Source organism: Mastigoproctus giganteus, chromosome 5 (assembly GCF_048544385.1).
Source record: "Mastigoproctus giganteus isolate SK-2022 chromosome 5, ASM4854438v1, whole genome shotgun sequence".
Lineage (NCBI taxonomy): Eukaryota > Metazoa > Arthropoda > Arachnida > Uropygi > Thelyphonidae > Mastigoproctus > Mastigoproctus giganteus.
This window is the reverse complement of record NC_143579.1, coordinates 126,420,148-126,446,168: the sequence shown is the minus strand read 5'-3', so window position 1 is coordinate 126,446,168 and position 26,021 is coordinate 126,420,148. Positions and strand designations below refer to the sequence as shown.

Genomic DNA, 26,021 nt, shown 5'->3' with positions numbered 1-26,021 from the left:
ATAGAGAGAAATCTTCCTCATCAAAGCCTGTTTCACTTTCTTTCTTTCTTTCTTTCCACAATCCCAGGTTAAAGGGGAGAAATAAAGTGGAACAGACTTTGAGGAGAAAGCCCACCCCCATTTTCACATTAAATCCTTAGTTATGGAATGTAGCTGAAGACTTAATGTGAAAAGAACATAACTATTAAGTTCTGCATTGAGTCGTGCTGGGTGTTCAGAAACTTTGTGGTTTGTAGGTCAGATACAATTCCAGTTTTTGAATGTATATAATTTAATACAACAACACCAAAAAGTAAATATATTAACTCATGAAGGAACTGCTTTTATTAGATTTTTTTTTTTCCCTAAATAACATTATTTACTAAATAGTCAGGTGTTTATCAGTGTTTCTGAGTGTGTCTGTGTACATCTCTGTGTGCATTCATGATTTGATTTACACATAGTGCTACTCCACTATCTTATAAATTGCATACTTTTGCCTAAAAGGAATGATTAGTTTTATAGTTTAAAATGATTTAAACTCATTATTTTTAGCCTCCACTCAACATCACATTGCCAAACCTGAAAGGAGACAAAAATATGACTCATAGACAACCATTTTCAATTTCCACATTATCTCGGATTATGATGTCACTGTTGTTTTTTATTACATTGCTTCTGATCATGAAATTTGTACTCAGTGCTTCGAATTAGAAAGTATATTGACACTAAAATTGAAATCTCATAAATTTTCCAAAAATCAGATTAAAAGAGCACTACCTTAGCATTGCATTCATGACAGTAAATTCAAAATTACTGTATAAACAAAATCAGTTGCACTTTTATTTTTTCACTGTTTATTAAATTCACTTTCATGAAGTTTCAATTCAATTTGAATTTTTACAGTGCACAAGTGACTTAGGCCATGATGTGCCAAGTCCAAGGATATAAAGAAAATGTCAGGTTTAGGAAGATATAAAATAAGAGTGCACATGTACATTTAAGAAAATAGCAGATTACATAATTAAGAAAGCATACATTTAGAGTTTGAAATCAGAGCCTAAAGTTGAGGGGAATGCATATGTAGCTTTGGCTGATTATGCAATCAGTGTAAATTGCATAGTATCATCCATTTCAACATAGCAGGCAACATTTTAGGGTATAAAATTTCATCTGGCCTCTGTGAAGTACATTCCTTCCTTCTGTAGGAAAATGAGAGGGATTTAATTTTTGTCAATCCTGCCAGTGTAGCAAGCAATAGCTTTTTCTGCATCTGGATTTCAAATCCAAGGAAGAAGAATAATTTCAAGAGAATCAATAGTAGCTTCCTAAAAATTTATAAAATTAATTATTATGTATGTTTCATTTTTTCCCTGCATTACATTCAATACAATTAAATGTTAATATTACTGATGTTTAGAAAATTATATATATTTTTTTTTTTTGTGGGTATTTACAAAAAAAAAAAAAAAAAAAAAAAGTGGTTTGGGTGTGGTTCCAGTTATTAGCATTAGCATTAGTAGAGGCATATGATGCAAGAAAGCAAGCTTATTCAGCATCAGCCAAAAAAAAAAAAAAAACACCACTCCCATTTCACCCCTCCGTTCGTTCGAAATACCTGTCCAGTTGAGCTTTAAATTTGTTTAGGCTATCAACTTCAACAACAAGTGATGGAAGTCTGTTCCACCAACCAACCACCCGCTGGCCAAAGGCAAATTTCCGCACATCTATCCGACATCCGTCCTTCCTCAATTTGAATTTATGCCCTCTGAGGTGATTATTGCTGGTCTAATAACAGTGGATCTGTGCAAGACTCTAGAACAGATCCACTGTACACAGAGAGAGAGAGAGGGGGGGAAACGGTTACTGAAAATCCAATGAAAAAATAAAATTTCTGACTCCTAACCATCCATGCAACGGAACTAAAGCAAATATAATAAAAAGCATCGTACAGATATGCAGAAATTGTGAGAATTGTAAAATTATAATTATCAAAAATGTTATTTTAAACTAATATTCAAATTTCACTAAAACTGTGTCAAAAAAAAAAAAAAAACAGAGAAACATTCAAAACAGTGAAACTTATTAAATACAGATGAAAGCAACAGCATAATCATGATACACAATGGGGAAAAAAAATATATAAAAAAAAAAAACCTTTTTTTTTTTTCCAGGTTTTATGAAGTTAAAAAACAATTAGTTTGCATGACAACAAGACCAATATCATGGTTGGAAGCACAAAATACCCAATTATATGCCAGTGTAACATATTATTTCCCAAAAGAATACTGCACACTATACAAAAGATGGAGGGACAAAAAAAAAAAAAAAAAAAAAAAAAAAAAACACTGGAGCAATATTAGATCTAGAAACAGTGACATTTTTTTGAGAGAGCAGTAAAAATGGATAACAGAAATCCATATATTTAGTCTCCAACCTATGGTATGTTTTAATAAGAAGGGAACTCAAAGATTACATTAGACCAATCCACAACAATAAAGAGAAATAGAAGACATAAGAGAAGCAAGACCAGAGGAATTAGAAAATTTAAGAACAGAATACCAAATACATTCAATTTATGTCAAATACGGGAGTTGCTGTTACAGAATGTATGAACTTAATTTCATTTAGTTACATCCAGGGGGATGTAACTAAATGAAATTAAGTTATCCTAGTATTTTTAGACATACATTCTATAACAGCAATCTACAAAAAATAATTTGAATCTCATCCACAAATCCTTTAGTATATAAAATCGATTTATATACTTAAATAACCAAAAATCTAATGATGAAAACAAAGGAACATCAAGAATATGTGGTTGCAAATGTACTTCACCTGAAGCAGAGGGCGCTGGACATGCTTCAAATTTGTCATCCAGAACCTTTGTTGTCTTCGGGCTAATAGGGCTGCCCTTATAACATTTTCAAATACTTCATTGACACCATAATGCGTTAACACACTAGTTTCATAATATGGAGCTCCAATCTCCTTAGCTACTACGCGCCCCTGTTCTGGTGAAAGAATATCACTTTCTCTTAGAGGCCTACAGAAAGAAAAAAAAATGTCTTAGTTAATATATAAAAAAACTGTTCAACTATCACAAACTGAACTGCAATACACAGACATATACAGCATGCATAAAAAGCTACACTATCAACCACAGTAGAACATGGGGAATGAATAAAAGAATATGGTACCTTCCAAACTCGGGAAACCTGCTTGACACACATGGATGGTTTCCCCTGTAAAACACAAAGGATGATATTACACAGCCGGATGTTAGCTGCACATCACCCTGTGTGCAGCTAAATTACATTAGATATATTTAGAAATATTACTTGTGGTATATAAAATACAAAATTAAAATGACACTTCAATTACACATTCAAACATTCATTTCATTCAATTTCTAGGAGGGCAGCATAAAAGTAATGCCTCTTTCACTAACTTTTTAAGGAATAGAACATTAAATCAAAACAAGTTGTCTTTAATATGGTACACAATAAACACTTTTTGATTTAGTTTTCTATTCCTTAGAACTTTATTTTATTTAATTTAGTTTTCTATTCCTCTACAGAAGCTGCTTTAACTTCTACAGAGTCCATTCTTTTACCTCCAATGTACTCTTTATGCTCTAGGAACAAGAGAGAAGTCATTCAGGGACAAATCTGAATCAACAGAGAGGAAAATGCAGAATGACTTCAAATTCCACTAACAACATTCTTTCCAATTTGTATGATTGACTGGGGTAACGTATCACTATGCTGAACCTTCAACATGATGATGATGCAACATGACTCATATTATATATTATTTATTTATTTTTTGAATTTTTTGAGCTTGTCTCACTTTGAGTTGAGAGTCCTAAAAATGCAGTCAGTGTCACTTTTTGGCCTGTCACCTGTTTTCCAGATCATTGTGGAAAATCAAAAATAATTTCCACAACAATGATCCTTAAAAATGCATTCTTTTCATGTTAAAATTGGGACAGAAGTTGCAAAATATTCAAAAACTACATTTCTGCAATAACTGCAGAATATTTTCCAAGTGCTAAAAATGCATTTGTTTAAAACAATATTATTTGTAAACAACCACACAGAAATACTATGAATTATCAGCTACAAAGACAGCCAGTTAGAACTTGCTGTGCCATATGGTGCTAAGGTTATGAACTGAAAGACATTACTTTTACAACCTACCCTCAAATATATAGATAAAGAAAAATTACTAGAATTCTCTATCAAAATACATATCTTTTACAGCTGTCATGTACTTTTATACTGTGATTATATCAAACTCTGATACTTTTCTTAGTTTAAATTAATTTTTTAATTGTGAAACCTAACATTAGCAAAAACAGATTTTCATTACATAACAAAAATGAAACTAAGAAAAAATATGGCTAAATATTAATCAAATCTTATTATTTGCCATTTTCTTCTTCATATAAATAAAAAGCTTCTTCAATTATTATTAATTTGAGTCCTCAACAACATTAGTAAATTGTATATTATGGAAACATTTTCAGAATTGGAAGTTTCTCATTATTAGTGTTTGCTTACTTAAAACAAGGAAGGAACCATAATTCTCCAAAGGAAGGAGAAAAAATAACAGAAACAATAGTTTTTTAAAAAAAAAGAAGTCCAATGGACAGAGTTTAGTGTTTGTTGGGTTTTTTTTTTTTTTTTTTTTTTTTTTGCATTCCTTCAACAACAGAGAGAGAGAGAGAATTTATGGACCCTTTATTCCTCAAGAGGAAAGAAAGCATATGATACATAATATGGTTTTTAATCCTTGCTGGAGATAATGGTTCCACCTTTAGTATCAATTGATTCAATTCTTAGGGATGACGGGAAAGATGGAAGAAGTGAGAAAAAGTAAAATAATAATAAAAAATAACAGAGAGGGAGAAGAAGAAAAAAAAACGTGTGTGTACCCGGTATGCACAAAAGACGTTTTATATGAAAATATCATTGATGAAAATCAAAACTGTTATAAAATCAAACAGCTAAAACTGAAGTTATGAACGATGAAATGTTTTATGCTCAAACCTGCTACTTACAGTACCAAATAAACGTTTATTATTATTATCATTAGCCATATGGTACAAGGACACCTGAGGCTTATGCTGCAGATCTAAGAAAACTAATAGTAAAAATAAGCCAAAAAAAAAAAAAAAAAAAAAAAAAATTTCCGAATTACACAGAGAGAGAGAGAGAGAGAGAGAGAGAGAGAGAGAGAGAGAGAGAGAGAAGTAGAAGGGAATCACCAGGAAAAAGAAGAATGATGATATCCAGCTCAGGACCCTGGGTGTGCCAAGCCCATACTCACCAGATGTGAACCCCTGGGGTTTGGAAGAGGTTAGTGAAATCCAAGTCAATAGCCAACTTACCCATTTGATTGTAACCATTTGTTGAATAGTATGACGTAACAATCATATATTCCTCCAGTTATTATTGCAGGAAGTACGCTTGCTACAATATAAATACTTTGTATTGTTGCAATCATAGGGGCAATCATATGTTAGTTAAGAATCACATAAAATGAAAGGAAGTGCATCCACTTATCATAGATGGACAATGCAATGTTGAGTCAGTTTGGTTTGGCATAAGCACTGGGAAAGCAACAATGAGAGTATGAGTGTATTATAGGCCTAATGACTCTAATGAATACAATGAACAATTGTACAGAGAAATAGAGTGAGCCAGTAAATCAGAATGTCTAATAACTGGGGGGGGGGGGATTTTAAATTCCCAGATATTGACTGGAACTTGTGGGTTGGTCACTTGCACACTAGCAAGACTTTTGTGGATTTATTGGATGATTGTTTTCTACAGCAGCATGTTAGAGAGGCAGACAGAGGAAGTAACACTCTTGATCTGATTATCAGCAGTGATTATTCATGCATTAAGAATTTGCAGATAAAGGAACCACTAGGTGACAGTGATCACAGTGTACTGATGAGGGAGTTACTCAAAGATGTAACTACCATCAAGGGTAAAGGGAAGGGTTTTTGCTTTCGTAAAGGTGACTACAGTGGTCTCAGTCACCACTTAGAGATTTTTTAAATTCTATACAGTGGAACCAACTGATGATGTTACCAATGGCAACTTCTAGATGGGAAGCATTCAAGGAAGTAATCTTAGACAATACTAGGCTTTCTGTTCCAACAAAGAAATATTGTTCTGGGTTTAGGCCAAAATGGATGTCAGATAAACTAATGAGACTTGTAGCAGAAAAGAAAAATGCATGGGATGCATATAAATTATCAGGTGACACAGAAGCCTATGGTAGATATAAGCTAGTCTGTAATCAAGTCACAAAGAAGGTTAGGCAAGTGAAGGCAGATTATGAGAAATCTTTGGAAAAATGCAAAAAAAAAACCAGCAAAGACTTCTTTTACTTATATAAACTCTAAAAGGAAGGGAATGAATCAGATTGGTCCACTTAATATCAATGGTTTGACTGTAGATGATCATTCTCAGATAGCTGCCAAACTAAATGAGTATTTTGCATCTATATTCACACATGAGTTATTTGAGGAGGAGAGTGTCAGATGTTTATCAAAATCTAACAGACAGTTAAATGATTTTGTAATAATTGAGAACAAAGTGAAGGAGAAGTTGTTGAAGTTAAACATAAGAAAGGCTCCTGGGGTGGATGGGATCTATCCAGTTATATTCAAGGAAGTGGCAAAGGAAGTAAGCAAACCCTTAGAAATAATTATGAGAGCATCCATGGACTCAGGGGAAGTCCCCACGGACTGGATATGTATCTCCAATTCACAAAGGGGGATCAAAAGGTGGTATGAGTAATTACAGACCTGTTAGTTTAACTTCTGTTCCAGGGAAAATAATGGAGTCACTGGTTAAAGAAGCATTGCAGAAACATTTAGACAAGACTGCAGTAATAATTCAGACACAGAATGAGTTTCTGGTGGTGTCTGACCAATTTGACTGGATACTATGATGTGGTTGCAAAGGAGCTGGATGCAAAAAATAATTTTGATATCATATATTTGGATTTCAGGAAAGCTTTTGATACTGTTGTGCTTGGCAGACTACTGTACAAATTATAGCAGTATGGCATTAAACGCACGTTACTACAATGGATAAAAGGATGGTTAAGTGGGAGAAGACAGAGAGTGGTAATCAATGGACACAGCTCTTCATGGACTAATGTCATTAGTGGTGTCCCCCAGGAGTTTTGGGCCATTGTTGTTTAGTATATCAATGATACTGATCAGGGTATATCAAGCTTAATGTCAAAGTTTGGAGATGATACAAAGGTTGGCAGGGTTGTTATTAACAGTAACGACAGTACGTTGCTGCAACAGGATCTGGAAAATTTGAGCAGATGGGTTGAGAAGTGGCAAGTAGCTCACAGTGTCTTGTCAATGACATACAGGAATTTTTCTAGCAGGGATAAGGAGGTGATTATGGCCTCACGATTGCCTCATATTGTATGAGGCAATGGTCAGGCCATACCTCAAGTACTGCCTATGGGTCTGAAAGCCTCATTTTAGGAAGAATGTACAGTTGCTAAAACAAGTACAGAGAAGGACAACAAGACCGTTGAGGGGGGACAAAGGGTGCTCTTACGAAGAAAGGCTTAAGTTTTGTAAATTGCAGCTTCTGGAGACTAGGCACCTGCGAGGCAATCTGAATGAGGTGTATAGGCAGTGGTGTGCTGGAGCCAATTCACGTAAGCTGGTTGTTAAATTTTAAAGAATTTTGTGAGCCGGTTGTTAAAACCGACAATGGCTATAAACTGTAGAGCGGCATGCACTTCAACCCACAATGGCTAGCAGCATTTGGGCGATAATCTTGTAATGGTGACATAGAAAATCCAGCTGTTAACACTTATTTTGGCATTCTTTGTGCTTCCTTTCCCTCACCCCTTCCCTACACGGCAGGCTGTGTAGGGATTCTCAGCTAACAATTGTACAGGAACATTATTTCCAACAAACACCCTGCTTAAGTCCTGTCCCATTTTCAAGCATTGTTAGTCCACTGGGATGAAAATTACCATAGTGAAATTAACTAATTATTTCTATTCTATCTACAAAATTGAAACTCTCAATTTGCATAAACAGAAGCATTTTCTTTGATATCCCAACTTTAAAATTCAGAAAAATCTATTAACACACAAACAGAAAAATGTACATTCACGTATGCATTTTCTATTTATTCCCAAGAAAAACAAATCAGGCATTGACCTTGATTATAGAATGCATCACTGAATTTGTTTGAATATCCCATGTGTGTGCTCCACCGCCGTGTGTGTGCTCCACCCTAAAGGGAATTATAAGTTGCACGGACACAGAGGCCCCGTCATTCACAAGCACAATACAGGAAAAAACAAAAAAAAAAAATGCATGCAATTGTTTCTTGGCATAAGAAACATAATCGAAAGAATTGTAATGATTTGTTTTTGAAAAACGAAAAGATCATACTTCCTTTCTTCAATGTGTACTGTATCTACTAACAAAAAAATCAAGGAAATTCATCTATCAGAATAGCAAGAATACCAGAAGCCAGAATAGAATCTGAAAAAAACTGGCGTAAAACTGATAAGACTGCAATGTGCATTTAATAAAATAAAAGTTTGCTTTACTGAAACTGTTTTTACTGAACAATTTCAGCACATTTTCTATATGTATATTATTTCTTCGTAAAATCTTACCGTGGCATAACCAGGATTTTTTGTCAGACATTCAGAAATAAGGTGCCAATTATCTAATGCTAATTACCTGTTATTTTTGGTTTTAATTTAGAGATGCCTGAATATCTGTATATATTTGGCCTTATTCTTACAGCAAAATTTCAAATTTCTTTCTTAACACATGTATACTGCACACGGCTCCGTAGCATACAGAACATGTCGGAAACAGAAGCAAGAACATTGCCGTCTTTCTCATAATTTTGGTGGGTGACCTCTGACGAAGACACCGAAATTGTGAAAAACACTGCAATGTAACCTTTCTGGTCGGTTTTTCATTTTCACTTCTTATTTTAATTTCTTACCAACTATCTGTTCCTTTTTTGTCTCTAACCTGGTTATCCTACCATATATTACTACAAGTCTTATCCATTTTGTAGAATTCACTTTTGGTGTATACCGTAGATTCAATATGATTAAACAAAACCTTCTTTACACTTTCTTCATAATATATATATATGTATACACATTATGGCTGTAGGGTACGTTTTGCTAATGCAGTGTCCCTGATCCATAATCAACAGTATCTTAATTTTCGCACTCTCCAAACTCTGATTTACTTAGCTTCTTAATATTATTCTTTTATTATTATCCTAAGCATTGTCTAGGCCGTGCTTACGCCACCTGGAACTGCTTAATTAATAATTATTATTCTTTGCTATTTTCGGGGTTTCCACTACTTAGTGGTTTTTTTTTCCCCCTGATATATTTTTGTATTTTATATTTGATATTAATGGAGCCACAAGACAATGAATGCATATTACATGGGCAGAGTAGTCTGAATTTGACCCTGGGGTCTCATGCTCTGTACAGTACCCCGCAACATAACTATCAATCTAGACATACACAATTTGCACACACAGGACAGAGTACAACAGCATCTAATGCTTCTAACTTGGATAAACATGGGATCTACTGCCTTAAATACAATACCTGTAAAAATAAACTAAGTTTAACATGTCCTTGCATGCACCCACAACATATAACAAATAATGCTACAGATCCTACCTTTTGTAAATCCAGTAACATTATATATCTAATTACATGCTGAATGTGTAATATAAAATACGTTGGACAAACGAGTAATAAGCTACATCTGCGATTAAACCTGCACAGACCAGACATCAGCAGCTACAAATATAGACACAGTAATAATATGGAACAAGAAATAGAATATATGCACTTTCAAACACACAGCTTTACCAATATATACATATCCATACTAACACACATTAATAACACCGACATTAGAACTAAGCAAGAAAAATTATTTACGTTGAAATTAAAAACCTTATACCCATATGGTCTGAATAATAGATTCAACCATAAAATTATTACTAATAACATAGCAGACTGCTGTATATATGACAATTCAATATAATTAAGTTCTACAGCAAACCTCATAAAAATCTAAGAAAACTAACAGTAAAAATAAGCCAAATTTAGGCAATTTTTATGCAACCCTTAAAGACTGGAACAAAAATAACATAGATGTACAATATATATATATAACTTACTTTTCAGCACCAAACAGTATACTGAGAGCACTACACAGGTTTATATGCACATTCAACTTCGAGTCCAAACAACTATTTCACATATTAGACGATATCTGTAAATTTAACCTTAAAAACCCACATAATAAAATTGGTACAGAAGAATCTATCATAATCTTAAATTTCCAAAGTAAAATAATGGATAATATCAACATTAATAAATATATCAATCATCATAATGATTTGCTTCCTAATAATAGCCATAACATCAACATAAAAGTTAAATATAAATATAAGAAACCATTTCGGATACTAGCCTGCAACTACAAATCCATAACAACCAATTTAATATCCTATAACCCAGACATTAATGACTGCATCTGCAAACAAAGCAATATGCAACAATATATTGATCCTTACCATAGACACATCATCACAGGAAATTTAAGTATCATTGCAGACCCGATAATCATATATATATACACATACACTAGCACAAGGATTTAAATTTAGGCCATGTAACAAAATAAATCTAACTACTTTCAAGAAACAGCTATATCAAGACCTATTACACTACTGCTTTTGCCTAGCCCATAAGCATAACACACCAACAGAGGCATACCATATGTGGATCAGCAATACATTTAATCTATTAAAACATAAACTAACATTCCCAAGTTCAAATGGATATAGCTAGTACAAATTCAGCTACTATAACCTAGCTAAGCTAAAACAAAAACTGCTAGAGATACATAAAGACTTCATTATTACACCGGCAGACAAAGCATCAAATAACTGCTTTTATTTGCAAAGCATTTTATGCACACACTTTGAGAACGGAACTTAACTCCAGCAACACATAAACCTATATCCAGTACCTGTAATATCATTACAAAGCAGCTTATAGCCTTTAACAAAAAAATTAAAACTAAACATCAGCAATTACAGTCTGCCCTATATATACTTCATTCCGAAATTCCATATAATATCCATAGGATTCAGATTTATAACGTCATGCAAGAATAGTTATGTACACAAACCAGGAAAAATCCTTGAACATCTACTACAACCCTTGTTGTTGAACATTATACCAAATAGCAGAATTATAGGCAACAATTTACCAGTATTAAAATCCTTACAGAATAACAATATTTCCAGTATACAAACTTTTGACTTCCACAGTTTATTTACAAGTATTAACCAAACCAAGCTAAAAACAGTACTCAAAGATATATACACAAAATATAGAGAAAATATAACCTGCAATACCAACTACTGGAACGACCTAGTGAACCTATGTATCTCCAATAACTTTGCATATGAGGGCAAACCAGTATATCTACAAACTAATGGAACACCGATGGGAAGTTCGGCTTCATGCATAATAGCAAACCTAAATCTATATTGGTCCGAAAACTCATTTCCACAGGAGCTTAACTTCTACAGATATATAGATTATCTCGTAGTTATTAACTGCCCAAACTTCATCAAGGAATATGGACACTTATACCCCAATGAACTCAAACTGGAAAAAACAAACAACATGGATACTACAGCCTATTTCCTGGATCTTGATATTACAGTAATAAACAACAAAGCTACCATAAACCTGTACAATAAATGGGATGCATTTAATTTTAATATAGTCGACCTCACACAATGGCATTCCAATATATCTAGAGAAGTGCATGCCAATGTTATACAAGCACAAAGCATCAGGATAGCAACCATTTGCAGCAATAAGGAAATAACCAACAATAACATCCAGATGTTATACAATAAACTGGCAAACAACCTTTTTCTGCAGCATATCTTCATTACCACTTTTGTAAAGCCCTCAACATTATCAAACATAAAAAAATTATGTGACATCAATATAGATAACATAATCAACAATAATTGATGACAAAAAACCCATATACACCAAGTTTGTAAACAGTGTATATACAATACGCTAGGCTTCTGTGGTGTCTTACGGCTTAGAAAACTTGTACCCACCAACTGGCCTAATACAGTGTATTAACTATGTATATGATTTAATTTAATTTTTCATTATCTATCTATCACACAACTGACCTTAAATACATGATGCTCACTCCCAGACCTTCATTCAGAGTCCTATATATAGGAACGGGTTTGCAACCCCAACTACCCGAGCCCAACTACTTACCTCTACTTGATTAGTCTTTCTGCTTTACCTGTCCTTACTTTATGTCTTGTGAGCCATTAGTTTATCGATACGGGATACTACCTTCTAAATTTATCCAATCTATTTTTCAACTTAACAAAGTTTAGCTGCTTTTCACTGCTACTTTGCAAGCTATTATATATCTCTCTACTATCCTGGGCAGTTTGGGCACCATGTATTTAACAGCATTCATTTCAATTTATACATCCAACAAGTTTACAGACACCATACCATGATTTCCCCCCCACACACACACACACCTTTTTCTAACGCTAGGTACCACTAGCGTAGCCATGCATAAATATACCGGCATGTCGCCACTTCGTTCTTTTGCAACCTTACATAGTAATGGTAAGTTCCTTTCTTTGTACCTATTCAGACTTCATTTTTACAATTCTTTTTACTTGCTTCTGTACGGTCATCCATGATCTGTATGCATTACATTTATTAGACTTTATTTGGCTTTATTCTTACCACAAGATTTCAAATTTCTTTCTTAACACGTGTATATTGCACATGGCTCCCTAGTATACAGAACATGTCGGAAACAGAAGCAAGAGCATTGCTGTCTTTCTCATAATTTCAGTGGATGGCCTCTGATGAAGACACTGAAATTGTGAAAAACACTGCAATGTAACCTTTCTGGTCGCCTTTTCATTTTCACTTCTTATTTTAATTTCTTACCAACTATCTGTTTCCTTTTTTTTGTCTCTAACCTGATTATCCTACCATATATACTACATGCCTTATCCATTTCGTAGAATTCACTTCTGGTGTATACCATAGATTCAATATGATTAAACAAAACCTTCTTTACACTTTCTTCATAATATATATATATGTATACATATTATGGCTGTAGGGTACGTTTTGCTAATGTAAAAAAAAAAAGTAAAGTGCAGCCATTATCAACCCACTGCAGGATGGAAGCCTCCTCAACAATTCATGTTGAGGGAAATGGACCATAATCTGCCACGCTGGTCCAGTGCGGGTTGGCAGATCGACTGTATTCAGCAGTCAGGGGCTTGAACCCCGGTCTACTCAAAGAGCGTGTGCTACTGCACTCCCGCTCCTGCCCACTCGGCTACGGAGGCCGTTATTATGGATCAGTGTCCCTGATCCATAATCAACACTATCTTCATTTTCGCACTCTCCAAACTCTATGATTACTTAGCTTCTTAATATTATTCTATTATATATCTGTATATATATATTACAAAAATATTATATTAAAAGTGTAAATAATAAGAAAATATTTTATAAATGATTATCTTATTATTATATTTAGTATGTTTTTTTTATTTGTTACATATAATACATGTAACGAATAAAAAAAAAGTTGTATAAAATATAAGCAGTAACTATTACAATTACAAAAATAAACATGTGAAACAAAATTAACTGCAAAAACACATAAACGATGAATTATATATATAAAAGTTAATATTTTTAAAAATATTGAATAAATATTTACGTCAGTTGCACAATGTATATTGTACTATTACTTTTCTAAAAATTCACCACAAAACCAAATTTCAGTATCAGGACGGTACAATGCACCTGCTGACCCCACCCTGGCTATGCCACTAAACAGTAGTAATCCTTTATTGCACAGAAAGTAATCCATTACATTAGAGTGTGGGTAGTGGAGAATGTTTTCTGTTTCAAATGGATGGAAAGTACTTGTTAATATTCCATCTGGAAATAATATCAAGTGGCATGAAGACAGTAACAATAGGTGTTTTATTCAGAAAAATCAAACTTTACAGTAATTTTGATTTTACTTGCAGTAAAATCAAACTTTACATTACCGAACGTTGGGGCCGAGTCTAGGAGTATGCAAGTAAGGCATGCAATTTTTGGATAATGCAGTCTACTTTTCGTGTCCCCCCCCTCTATTTCCGTCACTAATGCAGCTAAAAATTTAAAAATCACATGAGCTACGCGTTATTCAATGCTTATGAAGGGAAAACTATTCCAATTGAAATCTATCATTTACTTTTTGTGTTAAAATTAAAAAAACAATTTTTTATTGCACTTCGATAGTGCACTTCTTTGTACTAAGTAACTCTCCTTTTGGTGACAAAAAGGTTGCTAAATAGTTAGTTAATATTTCTATTAAAGGTCATTTATAAATTTTGCAACAAGAAGTATTTTTTTAACAAGTTTCAAAGCTGGAGTTGTCCCGGTAAGGAGGTACTCAGAGAGCCAGTGTTGAGGGGGTAGTGGTGGAGAGGCACCTGTGTGGAGCCTTGCACGGTGCTCACCTGCCAGTTGCTTCTCCCCCAAGACTTTAATCCCTTCTCCAGGAAGAAGTCAGAGTCGCTTCTCCCACCCTTGTCATTCACAACAAATGGAAAGACTCAAATAGACAACGTTTTCGTTAGTTCCTTAGTTTTAGGCCAAGCAGGGGTACTAGAAACTTTTTTCAGTTACCATAAAGCTCTCTATTTCAGATATTACACTGACCATTTGTAACTATGGACCTTTTATCCTGAGTGCTTGGCACTCAGTAGTTGACCAATTTATTTAAATATTATTTATTAATACTAAAAAAATGTAACAAACATCCAATTAGGTACAAATTAATGACTTTTGCTGCTGATCTTCTTGAGTCTCTCAACATCAGGCGAGTATACTGTAATTTTTATCTTTAAACATGCTTAGAGACTTGCATTGTTTTCAGACGGTTTCTTGATTTATTTTTAATGTAGTTTATGTTAAAAAATATTTGCTCGCAGAAATACATGGCTTGTCATATGTGTGCTAGCCGCAGTTACATGTTCAAAGAGCCACAGGTTGCTGACCCCTAACCTAGAGTAATGTATCAGCTATATGGTACTACACTCAAGGTAGTAGAGAATGAGAAAGACCTGGGGGTATTTGAGCAGTCAGAGCTGAAGTTTTCTGAGCAGTGCAGACAGTCTGCAAGAGTAGCTCATGGTGTGTTGTCAATGATCTACAAGAATTTCGTTAGTAGGGATAAGGAGGTGATTATCGGCTTGTATAAGACAATGGTGAGGCCACACCTTGAGTACTGTATACAGGTCTGGAGGCCTCATTTTAGGAAGGATGTAGAGCTGCTGGGACGTGTCCAGAGACCAAGATTGGTGAATGGAACAAAGGGTTGTTTTTACAAACAAAGGCTTAAGTTCTGCAAATTGCAGTGTCTGGAGATTAGGCACCTGCAAGGTGATCTGATTGAGGTGCAAGTCCTTGAATAATTTTAGCAAGCTCAGTGCTGATGGGATCCTTCCTCTTTGAGGAGGAAAGTTGTACAACTGATGTGCAGAAACTTGCCTTTAGCCAGTAGGTGGTTGACTGCCAAAACATATTTCCGTCATTGTGGACAGCTTGAATAAATTCCAGGCAGAACTAGACAAACATTTGGAGTGTTTAGGTAAGGGCTTTTTTTTTTTTTTTTTTTTTTTTTATCTGACATTGTTTAAGCTATCTTACATCATATGCCTCTAATGTTGCTCTAATAATGCTAATATATAAGGGCAGCTTCGGGAAAATGAAAAACTTTCGAATGTAAACTAATATTTTAAAGAATACTAAAATTCAAACTTTTTATCAAAAATATTCACTCAAATTTTTCTGCTTTTTGGCAGCCATCAGACATCCCCTTGATGATTAAGAACTGTTCCAGACAGAACATATAATCAGCAATGTAACGTTGACTGTTGTGAAGACAACACATGCAACCACTGCCGACAGAAGGTAAGAGCTGATTGGGAAGGGGTGGAGTCATTCTGAAGCAGCACTCCTTAAAGCTGATCATTAACCTCTTCCAGTCTTCACGTCATTACAAAATTTGCAAATCATAAGATGTACATTGACAAAAAAAAAAAAAAAAAAAAAAAAGTAACTATAACTTTTATAAGATGTAATAATATATGATAACAGGAATGCCAGATCACAAGGTGTCTTTAAAACCCTGATAACAAAAAATTGTGCCCTGGACTGCATTATTTGAGGAAATTTATATACACAGTAAAAATTTATAAAATATTTATGGTATGCAAATAATTTTATAGGTTTATAAAAATTTTATAAATAAATCATTTTATATATAGCCCATTAATATTTTATATAGACCATTTAAGTAGTTTTCAAACTTAGATATAGTTGCAGCACACAACTAAAGCTTATCAGAAAAAAAAAAAAAAAAACCTCACCTGAAAAAGGGACTACGATCACGACACAAACTAAGAAATTGCTCATCCCTGTACATGTAGCGCAAATCATTCTTGCAGCCCACTAGGACAATTGGAGTACTGGGACAGAAGCGGCGTATCTCTGGATACCATATCACTTTACAATTACGTAGTGACATAGGATTAGCAATGGAAAAACACAATAGCACCACATCTGATCTATTAATTTTTGAAAAGATAAAAAAAAAGTGGGAAACCTAATATAAAATATAGATAACATATTAAAATCTATTTTTATTTTTCTCACCTCTATCAAAACTAGAAAAGTTATAAATTTCTTTCATGAATAGCACATCTGATCTAAACAATTCATGCAAAATAAATACAATTATACTCTAGTTCAAATATGCAATTCAAAATTAATATATTTAAGAGAAATTGACACCAATCAAATAGCCATTGCTTTGAATTTATGGAGCTAACAACAATAACATGAAGACACGTTCTTTACCAAAATGAAATACAAAGCAGCACATACCATGACATATATATACCACACAATAGGGTCCTTGAGGTTGTCACAGACATTCTCTCAGATATGCCAGACTAGCTGTACTTGCTACCTGGGAGTCTAAAACGCTGATGGAACTGATATTCGGGTGACACTCAAGTCAAGTAGACCCAATTTCAGCGAAGTCCGGACGGTCTGTGACGGCCAAATCCTCTGCTTGCACCTTAACGATGGTGGGACTGTTAGTAATCCTGGGTATAACCTCCATGCACAAGTACATGGTGGGTGACCACCCAGGTGTGAACCAACGTAAGCAGGAGTCGAAGTGTGGTGCTCACACCACATGGAGGAATGCTGCAACTATGTTACCAGGCAGTACTAGGTCGTAGATGACTTTCATCAACCGGTGCAATACCACAAATTTGCTTATTGGAGACTTCAAGTGGTGGAACCCATGTTTAGTCTCTAGAGCTAAGTTTCGGCCAACCCTTCCCTATCTCTTCCATCATGCAGTATGATTGATGACTTTTGAGGTTATGATGAACATCGTGGCGAGATCAAACCTCCTTACATTTCGAAGGTACAGCTCTAAAACGGTGTTCGCAGGCCGGCCGCTAGTTAGTACACTGGACCAAACCTATTGGTAACTCTCTAGGAGGCTTCCGGATCAGCTAGTGTATAATCTTGCCACCTCTACTCTGCCAGATAGTGACTGGACGGAGTACAAGTAGTGTGTATGCGGGGAGCATTGTCAAGGCCACGTTATGTCAAGGATCTGGGTATATTCTTACCACATGTAAACCCTATCCAAAAATTTCATTACTTCATACAGCATGTCCCACCCACTTTTTCTTACTATTGAATACACCATGAATTGTCAAACTAATAGAGCAAGCTTATCTGTGAAAAGATCTAAACCTCCCAAGGACTTCCTAATTCATTTCACAAATATACGTGGTCTCAATTCTAATCTCAACGATGTCCATTTCCACTTGCAGTCTTCCAAACCCCATGTACTTTTTCTGACAGAATCTCAGTTATCGGTTGATTCAACTACTGCTCATCTCAGATGCCCAAATTATTCGCTGTATGATTCCTTTCGCCTCAAAGGTGGTACTTGTGCATATGTCCATTCTGATATTCCCTGTCAGAGACTTGGCAATTTGGAATCTCCTCTCTTTGATCTTCTCTGGCTTAACATCTCTACCTCATTGTGTCAAATTCATCTGTTGTTTCTACCGTTCTCCAAACTCCACTAATCACTTCGAGCTCTTTGACTTCCTCTCTTTGCAACTTGACTTTCTCCAGTCCAACTTTCCTAACAGTGAGGTAATTTTCCTTGGTGATTTTAATGTTCACAACTCCAGCTGGCTTCCGTTTTCTAGTCACACCGACCCAGCAGGTCGAGATGCTGAGGCTTTTGCAATTACTAATGACCTAGCACAGATTGTTCATTTACCTACAAGAATACCGGACAATCCTAATCATACAGCCAATACGCTTGATCTTTTTCTCACAAACAACCCTTCTAAGTACACGGTCGAAGTGAGAGGTCCTTTAGGCACTTCAGATCACAACTTGATGATTGTCTCTTCTCCAATGGAACCTTTATCTCGTAGCTATTCCCAACCTCGTGTTGTTTGGCATTATAAGAATGCAAAATGGGATTACCTGCGAGACTTCTTTTCTTCTTTTCCTTGGCCGGATTACTGTTTCAAAACTTCTGATGTCAATGCTTGCTCAGATCGTGTCAGTGAAATTATTCTTGCAGGAATGGAATCCTTTATCCCACACTCCACTTTAAAATCTCGTCCTTTATCTAAACCTTGGTTTTCCAATAAATGTGCTAAGGCTGTTCACGAGAAGAATGTTGCATATCGTAATTGGCTTGTTTCTAATTCTTCAGTTTCATTTTCTGCCTACACCAAAGCTCGCAACAATTGTAAAGCAGTTATTAATCAGTCCAAACTAGAGTTTGAACAGGCTAAGAGTAGAAAACTTGCTTCTTGCTCTAATGGTAGCCGAGCATTCTGGTCTCTTGCCAAAGCTATTGGCCGCAACTTTCACCCATCTCTGCTCCCACCACTGTCCAAACCAGATGGTTCTGTTGTCACTTCAGCCAAGGATAAAGCTGACCTGCTACCATCCCAATTTTCTTCCAGCTCATGTATTAATGATCTTGGTAAAACACCTCCCACCATTCCTAACACGCTCCATTCGATGCCTCCTGTGGTCTTCCGTCAAAAGGATATCAGAAGGATTTTGATGAATCTTGATGCTAAGAAAGCTCCAGGTCCTGATGGTATTTCTCCACTTGTTCTCAAAACCTGTGCTCCTGAACTTACTCCTATTCTTTGCCGCCTTTTTTCACTTTCTTATTCCAAAGGTGTTTTTCCTTCTGCTTGGAAATTTGCTCATATCCAGCCAGTTACTAAAAAGGGTGACAAATCCCTCCCATCCAATTATCGTCCCATTGCAATTACTTCTACTCTTTCTAAAGTAATGGAAAAATCAATTAACCGCCAACTCTTAAACTACCTAGAAACCTTCCGTCTGATCAACGATCGCCAGTATGGATTCCGTCATCAGTGTCGATCCACTGGTGATATTCTGGCTTATGTTACCCATTTATGGACTAATTCAATGGAAAGGTTCGGTGAAACACAAGTAGTTGCTCTTGCTATCAAAGGCTTTCGATCGTGTTTGGCATAAAGGTCTTCTAAACAAAGAAGTTTTGAAACATCTTATGGTTTGCCAACTGTTTTTAGTAATTGGTTATCCAGTTTTCTCTCTGATCGCTCACTGAGGGTGATGGTAGATGGCTCTCTGTCTTCTAACTTCTCCACTAATGCCAGTGTCCCCCAGGGTTCAGTTCCTAATGGGGTGTCCCCCACTCTTTTCCTCTTGTATATCAATGACCTTCTTCCATTGACTGGAAATTCTATCCATAGTTTTGCCGATGATAGCACATTGCATTCAACTTTCCATTTTAAGAAACCTTGTCCTGCTCAATCAGCTTCAACTTCTCGAAAATCTGCTGCCAATTCCTTAAATGCCGATCTTCAGGTAATTCTCCAGTGGGGCAAAGACTACTTAGTTGATTTCAACCCTTCTAAAACTCAGTCTTGTCTTATATCTCGCAAAAAGGATTCTTCTGCTCCTATGCTTATCATTAGTGACACTCCGATTTCCAGGCAAAATGATATATCTCTTTTGGGGATTACCCTGACTTCTAATCTCTCTTGGCACAAGCACATTACAAATATTGCTTCCTCTGCATCTAAAAAACTTGGTTTTCTGTTTCGCTTTCTTTTCTTCCAAACAGCTGCTCGCTCTGCATAAATCGCAAATCTGCCCTGCTATGGAATATTGTTCCCACATCTGGGATGGTGCCCCCAAAACCTCTCTCTCAGGCTTCTTGATTCCATTCAGAAGAGGGCCGTTAGGTTAATTAATGATTCATCTCTAACAGAGTCTCTCCACTCGCTTTCTCATAGATGCACTGTTTCTGCTGCATGCCTCTTCTACAGATACTTCCATGGGCACTGTTCTTCTGAATTGGCTTCTATAATTCCCGCTCTCTCCTTCAAAACAGTCCGAACATGTGCCGCCACCAGCCAACATCCATTTACTGTCCAACTTCAAACCCACAGAACCAACTTTTCATCTTCCTCATTTATTCATTCAACTGCAGTTTAGTTTTCTGGAACAACCTTCCTTCATACGTATTTCCTGAAAATTACAATCTACAGAAGTTCAAGTCCAATGTCAACAAATATCTTCTCAACCTCCAACCCAAGCACGTTACTAAGTACTATAGGTTCTAATACCTCTCGTGTTTGGGGTTCACATGAAAAAAAAATAAAATAAAATATCACATAAAACAATACATGATTCATTCAATAAGCAGTGATTAAAAAATTATTTAATTTAGAACAATCGGTAATTGGTTAATGATACGTATTATTCTAAGTAGCAATAAATGGTTGGTAGCCAGATAAAGCCTGAAAAACTTAAAGACCAGCATCAAACAAAAATTTTAAGATACCGATAAACTGTGAAGTGCAATGGTTTCCAAGCTTCATAAGGGTATACATGAAAAAATAATGGCAATAACAAACTGCAGATTTTTAAAAAGCTATAAATCATGTTAACTTGAAGAAGAGGAAGACACATTTTCTGGCAAAAACAGAGAGGAAAAAAATTAGCTTTACTGGAGTCAAGAAGCTTGAGAGAGGTTTTGGGATCATCAGCCAGGTCCAGATATGGCAACAGTGTTCCATGGTAGGCAAATATGAGATTTGCACTTTAGAAGAAAAATAATACTGAGAATGAAAAAGAAATTTTGCAATTTTTTTTTTTTTTAATGCAGATGAAGCAACATTTGTGTTGTGATTATATGAGAAAAACAAGTATTAGTGGAGAAGATAGAGAGCCATCTATCATTACCCACACAGAGCACTCAGACAGACAACTGGATATCTAATTTCCAAAAAAAAAAAAAAAAATCTGCAGGTCACAAGATGATTTAGCATTAGCATTAGTAGAGGCATTTGATGCAAGAAAGCAAGCTTATGCAGTATCAGCCAAAAAAATAAAAATAAAGTAAAATAAATAAATAAAAAATAACCACTTCCACTTCACCCTTCTGTTCGTTCGAAATACCTGTCCAGCTGAGCCTTAAACTTATTTAGGCTATCAATTTCCACGACAAGGGATGGAAGTAGGGCTTGCAAACCGGTTTTATAAAACCGGTTAAATCGGTTTTCATATTGAGTTGTTAAAACCGAAACCGAGCTTCTAAAACCGGATACGAATATTTTCTTAGTTAGCCCTCGAATATAGTTTTTTGTTACGCACATTTTCTTTTGTTTGTTCGTTTGTTTGGATCGTTCAACTGCTTTATGTTTTAAACATATTTTTTTATTTTATTTTATGTTTAGGTACGAATCTCATGGGCAAATGGTCTGTATCTAGGAGGGGTACCTTTTATCTTCCCACCTGTATTATGGCACGATGCAGGTGAACTCATTTACAACTGAGTGAGTCTGAGTGATAGTGTAAAAGAAAATGCTCAACATTTCTCCGTTCCATCTATCTTGTTCGCCAGGCAAGTTATGGAACGCGCCTTATTGATGGTTACCCACTAGAAACAGATTCGCTGAATATTGCATCAAATTTCAATCGTAGAAAGTTTTTTGCTTCTTTATTCCTATTAAATTTGCAATCAAATGTTCTCCAAAAAGCAGCATCACCAAATTTAGCTTTTATGTAATTTTGAAAATACAATAGATTTAATTGGGGGGTGGGGGAATTGCAAGTAAATAAATAAAAAATTTCTTTCGTGAAAATTTTGAAACTTGCCTCGTTTAGATTCTTCATTCAGTGCTTGCGGGAGTGACGCATAGTATTGTGCCTTTGTAATCTTCAATATTTTTTTATTTAAAATTGTCGGTGATATAAATTCCTACTAATTAATATTTATTACTCTTAATATGTCTAAGATGAAATCAAATGTATGGAATTATTTTGCTCGAAAAAGCAAAGATGAAGCACAATGTTCGAAATGTCAGAAGATAATGAAGTCGTCTGGAGGATCTACATCATCTTTGATGTTGCAGTTAAAGAAAATGCATCAGATTAACATTAAACAAGATGACAGTGAACCTCCCGTAAAAATGGTAAGAACATTAGAAAATTTTATCGTTAAAAAATCTATGGAAGAAGAGATTTCAAAATTAGCTGCTTTAGATGGATTTTCTTTTAATTCAATTGCCAAGAGTGAGTTTATACAATCAAGCCTTCACCTTCAGAGAAATAAATACGATAAATTACCACCAGCCTCAGTGAATGGAATTAATAATATGGTTCTGAATTATTAAAAAACTAAGAAAGAAGAACTCATTCAGCATTTCAAAAATTCATTGGTTTTGGGTGCACGGTATTCATTGACTCTAGACGAATATACGTCTATACAAAATAAAAGGCATATGAATATAAATGTGCATTCAAAAGACAATCATTGGTCGTTAGGTCTTATTGAGATTAATGGTTCACTTGATAGCAGAAGAATTGAGCAAATTGTGAATGGACACTTGAAGGGATTTGGTTTGAACTTGGATGAGGATATTGTTGCCTGCACCACCGATGGAGCAGCAATGATGATTAAGTTTGGCAAGCAAATTACACCTAATCATCAACAATGTATAGTCCATTGTATACATCTGTCAGTTATAGATGTACTTTATGAAAAAGCAATCAATTATGGTGCCACAGTCTCTGAGTCTTCCAAAGACAATGAAAATAATGAAGAAAGTAGTGATGATGAAGAAGTTGAAGAAAGACAGCAAGGCATGCTTTATCAAACCAACTTTACCGATGAGCTCATTTATTTCTTCAATCCAATGGCCAATATTGCACAAACTATTAACAAAGTCAGAAAAATTTACAAGCTTTTTTGAAAATCGTCTGCCAAAAATGACATATTACAAAATTTTGTTAAAGCAAAATTTAATGGGAAAGAATATAAACTTATATTAGATTGCAAGACTAGATGGGATAGCACATTCTATATGATTGAGAGATTTCTGAAATTGAAAAATTGCCTTCCAAATGCTCTATGTGCAGTACTATCAACTGAAGCTGTGTCTGACGATGACTGGAAAACCTTGAATTGCTATGTGAAACTTTGCGACCAGTTGAAATGATTCTGAAGGCTATAACCTCAGAAGATACAGACTTACTTAAAGCAGAGTTTTCAATAGAATTTCTGCTTGCTAAACTTGATACAGCAGAAAACCCACTTGCTCTAAAGTTTCACCAAAGCCTTTTGCAGCGCTACAATGCAAGACGAAATTGCCAAACTGTGGCTTTGCTGAGCTATCTACACGACCCCAAAAAGTTTAGGAAAGAAGATTCAGGTTCAAGAACTTTTAATTTTTCAAGTAAGCAAGTTTTGAAAAAGCATGCTGAAGAGATTTATCAGAGATTATTTGCAAAACATTCCGAACGAGTCTTAGCGTTGAATGAAGAAACTGAAAATAAACGAACTGTTCTTTTAGAAGAAAACAAAGACTCGTCTTTCTCCGACGATGGAGATACACTCATGCGAGAGTGTGATAGTGTAATAAAGAGATTAACTGAAGAGCCTTCAAAATATCCGAGTGAATTGGAAATCAGCAAAGAATTTAAAATTTTGGAGGCAACTAGCAGTAGAAGAGAAAAGCTGGAGAAAGTTTATAGAGCACTGCTGACCATTAAACCAACAAGTGTCCAATCTGAGAGAGTGTTTTCGATCACTGGTCTCTTTAACACAAAAATAAGGTCAAGTCTATCAAGGAAAAATGCTTAATATACTGCGTTTTTTAAAGGATCATTTTCAGAAAAAGCTGAGCAATAAATAGTAAAGTAATTTCCCCAAGCTGTTTTTTTTTCACATTTTTATTTATTTATTATTATTATTATAGGGCTTATTATTTTTTTGTTTACTATACGAGAAGATAGTTTTTATTCAAAGGATTTGAATACAATTTGTAATTTTGTATAATCTCAAGTAGTTACTTTTTTGGAGCATTTTAATTTTTTTTATTTTTTTTACTATAAGAGGTGACAGATTTTGTTTAAAAGATTTGATTACGATTTGAACAATCTACCCAAGGTAAAATAAATACCTGTGTTATAAGCTTTTAATTATTTTCCCTAAATCTGAGAAAATCAGTTTTAAACCGGTTTTAAGAGTAAACTTCGGTTAAACTCGGTTTTGAAATTTCTCGGTTTTATGCAAGCCCTAGATGGAAGTCTGTTCCACCAATCAACCACCCGCTAACTAAAGGCAAATTTCCGCACATCTATCCTACATCCGTCTTTCCTCAATTTGAATTTATGCCCTCTCAGGTGATTATTCTGAGCAAGAGGAAGAATCCCATCAGCATTGAGCATGCTCAAACCATTCAAGGCTTTGTACACCTATCAGATCACCTCGCTGGTGCCTAGTCTCCAGACACTGTAATTCGCAAAACTTAAGCCTTTCTTCATAAGAGCACCCCTTTGTTCCATTCACTAATCTTGTTGCCCTTCTCTGTACTCGTTCCAGCAGCTCTACATCCTTCTTGAAATGAGGCCTCGAGGCCTGTATACAGTACTCTAGGTGTGGCCTGACCATTGCCTTATACAATGGAATAATCACCTCCTTATCCCTGCTAGAAAAATTCCTATATATATCATTGACAATACACCATGAGCTACTCTTGCAGCCTGTCTGCACTGCTCAGAGAACTTCATATCTGCCTGCACAACCACTCCCAGGTCCCTTTCATTTTCTACCACTGTCAGTGTAGTACCACAGAGTTGATACGTTGCTCTGGGGTTGCTGTTTCCCATATGTAGTATTTTACATTTGTCAATGTTAAACTTAATTTGCCACCTCTCAGCCCATCTGCTCAACCTTTCCAGATCCTGTTGCAGCCGCATAGTGTCAGTAGTGTCCTTGACAACCCTGCCAACCTTCGTATCGTCTGCAAACTTGGACATTAAGCTTGATATACCATCAACAATATCGTTTATAAATACAGAAAACAATAAAGGACCCTATACTGAACCCTGAGGGACTCCACTAATAACATTAGTCCACGATGAGCAGTGTCCATTGATTACAATTCTCTGTCTTCTCCCCCTCAACCACCCCTTTATCCATAGCAGCAATTTGCCTCCAATGCCACACTGCTCCAATTTGTGCAGCAGTCTTCCATGTGCAACAGTATCAAAAGCCTTTCTAAGATCCAAGTATATAATATCAAAGTTATTCCCTGCATCCAGTTCTTTTGTGACTGCATCATAGTATCCAATCAAATTGGTCAGGCAAGACTTCCCCTTAACAAAACCATGCTGTGTCCGAGCTATAACTGAAGTCTTGTCTAGATGATCCTGCAGTGCTTCTTTAACCAGTGCCTCCATTAATTTTCCGG

The 26,021-nt window shown here is 35.4% G+C and overlaps 1 protein-coding gene across 4 annotated transcripts in view; it reads right to left on the bottom strand.

Moving 5' to 3' along the window:
• Nucleotides 1-26,021, bottom strand: part of RhoBTB (Rho-related BTB domain containing) — a 388,644-nt gene that overhangs the window by 236,996 nt on the left and 125,627 nt on the right. For 3 of the 4 annotated variants that reach the window (XM_090374193.1, XM_090374190.1, XM_090374191.1), the window contains exons 5-7: nucleotides 16,569-16,766; nucleotides 3,180-3,224; nucleotides 2,818-3,025 (exon numbers count right to left, since the gene is read on the bottom strand). In XM_090374193.1, coding sequence (XP_090230319.1) covers nucleotides 2,818-3,025; nucleotides 3,180-3,224; nucleotides 16,569-16,766 — 451 coding nt within the window. The remainder of the gene's footprint in view (nucleotides 1-2,817; nucleotides 3,026-3,179; nucleotides 3,225-16,568; nucleotides 16,767-26,021) is intronic. The other variant, XM_090374192.1, reaches the window with a different exon arrangement.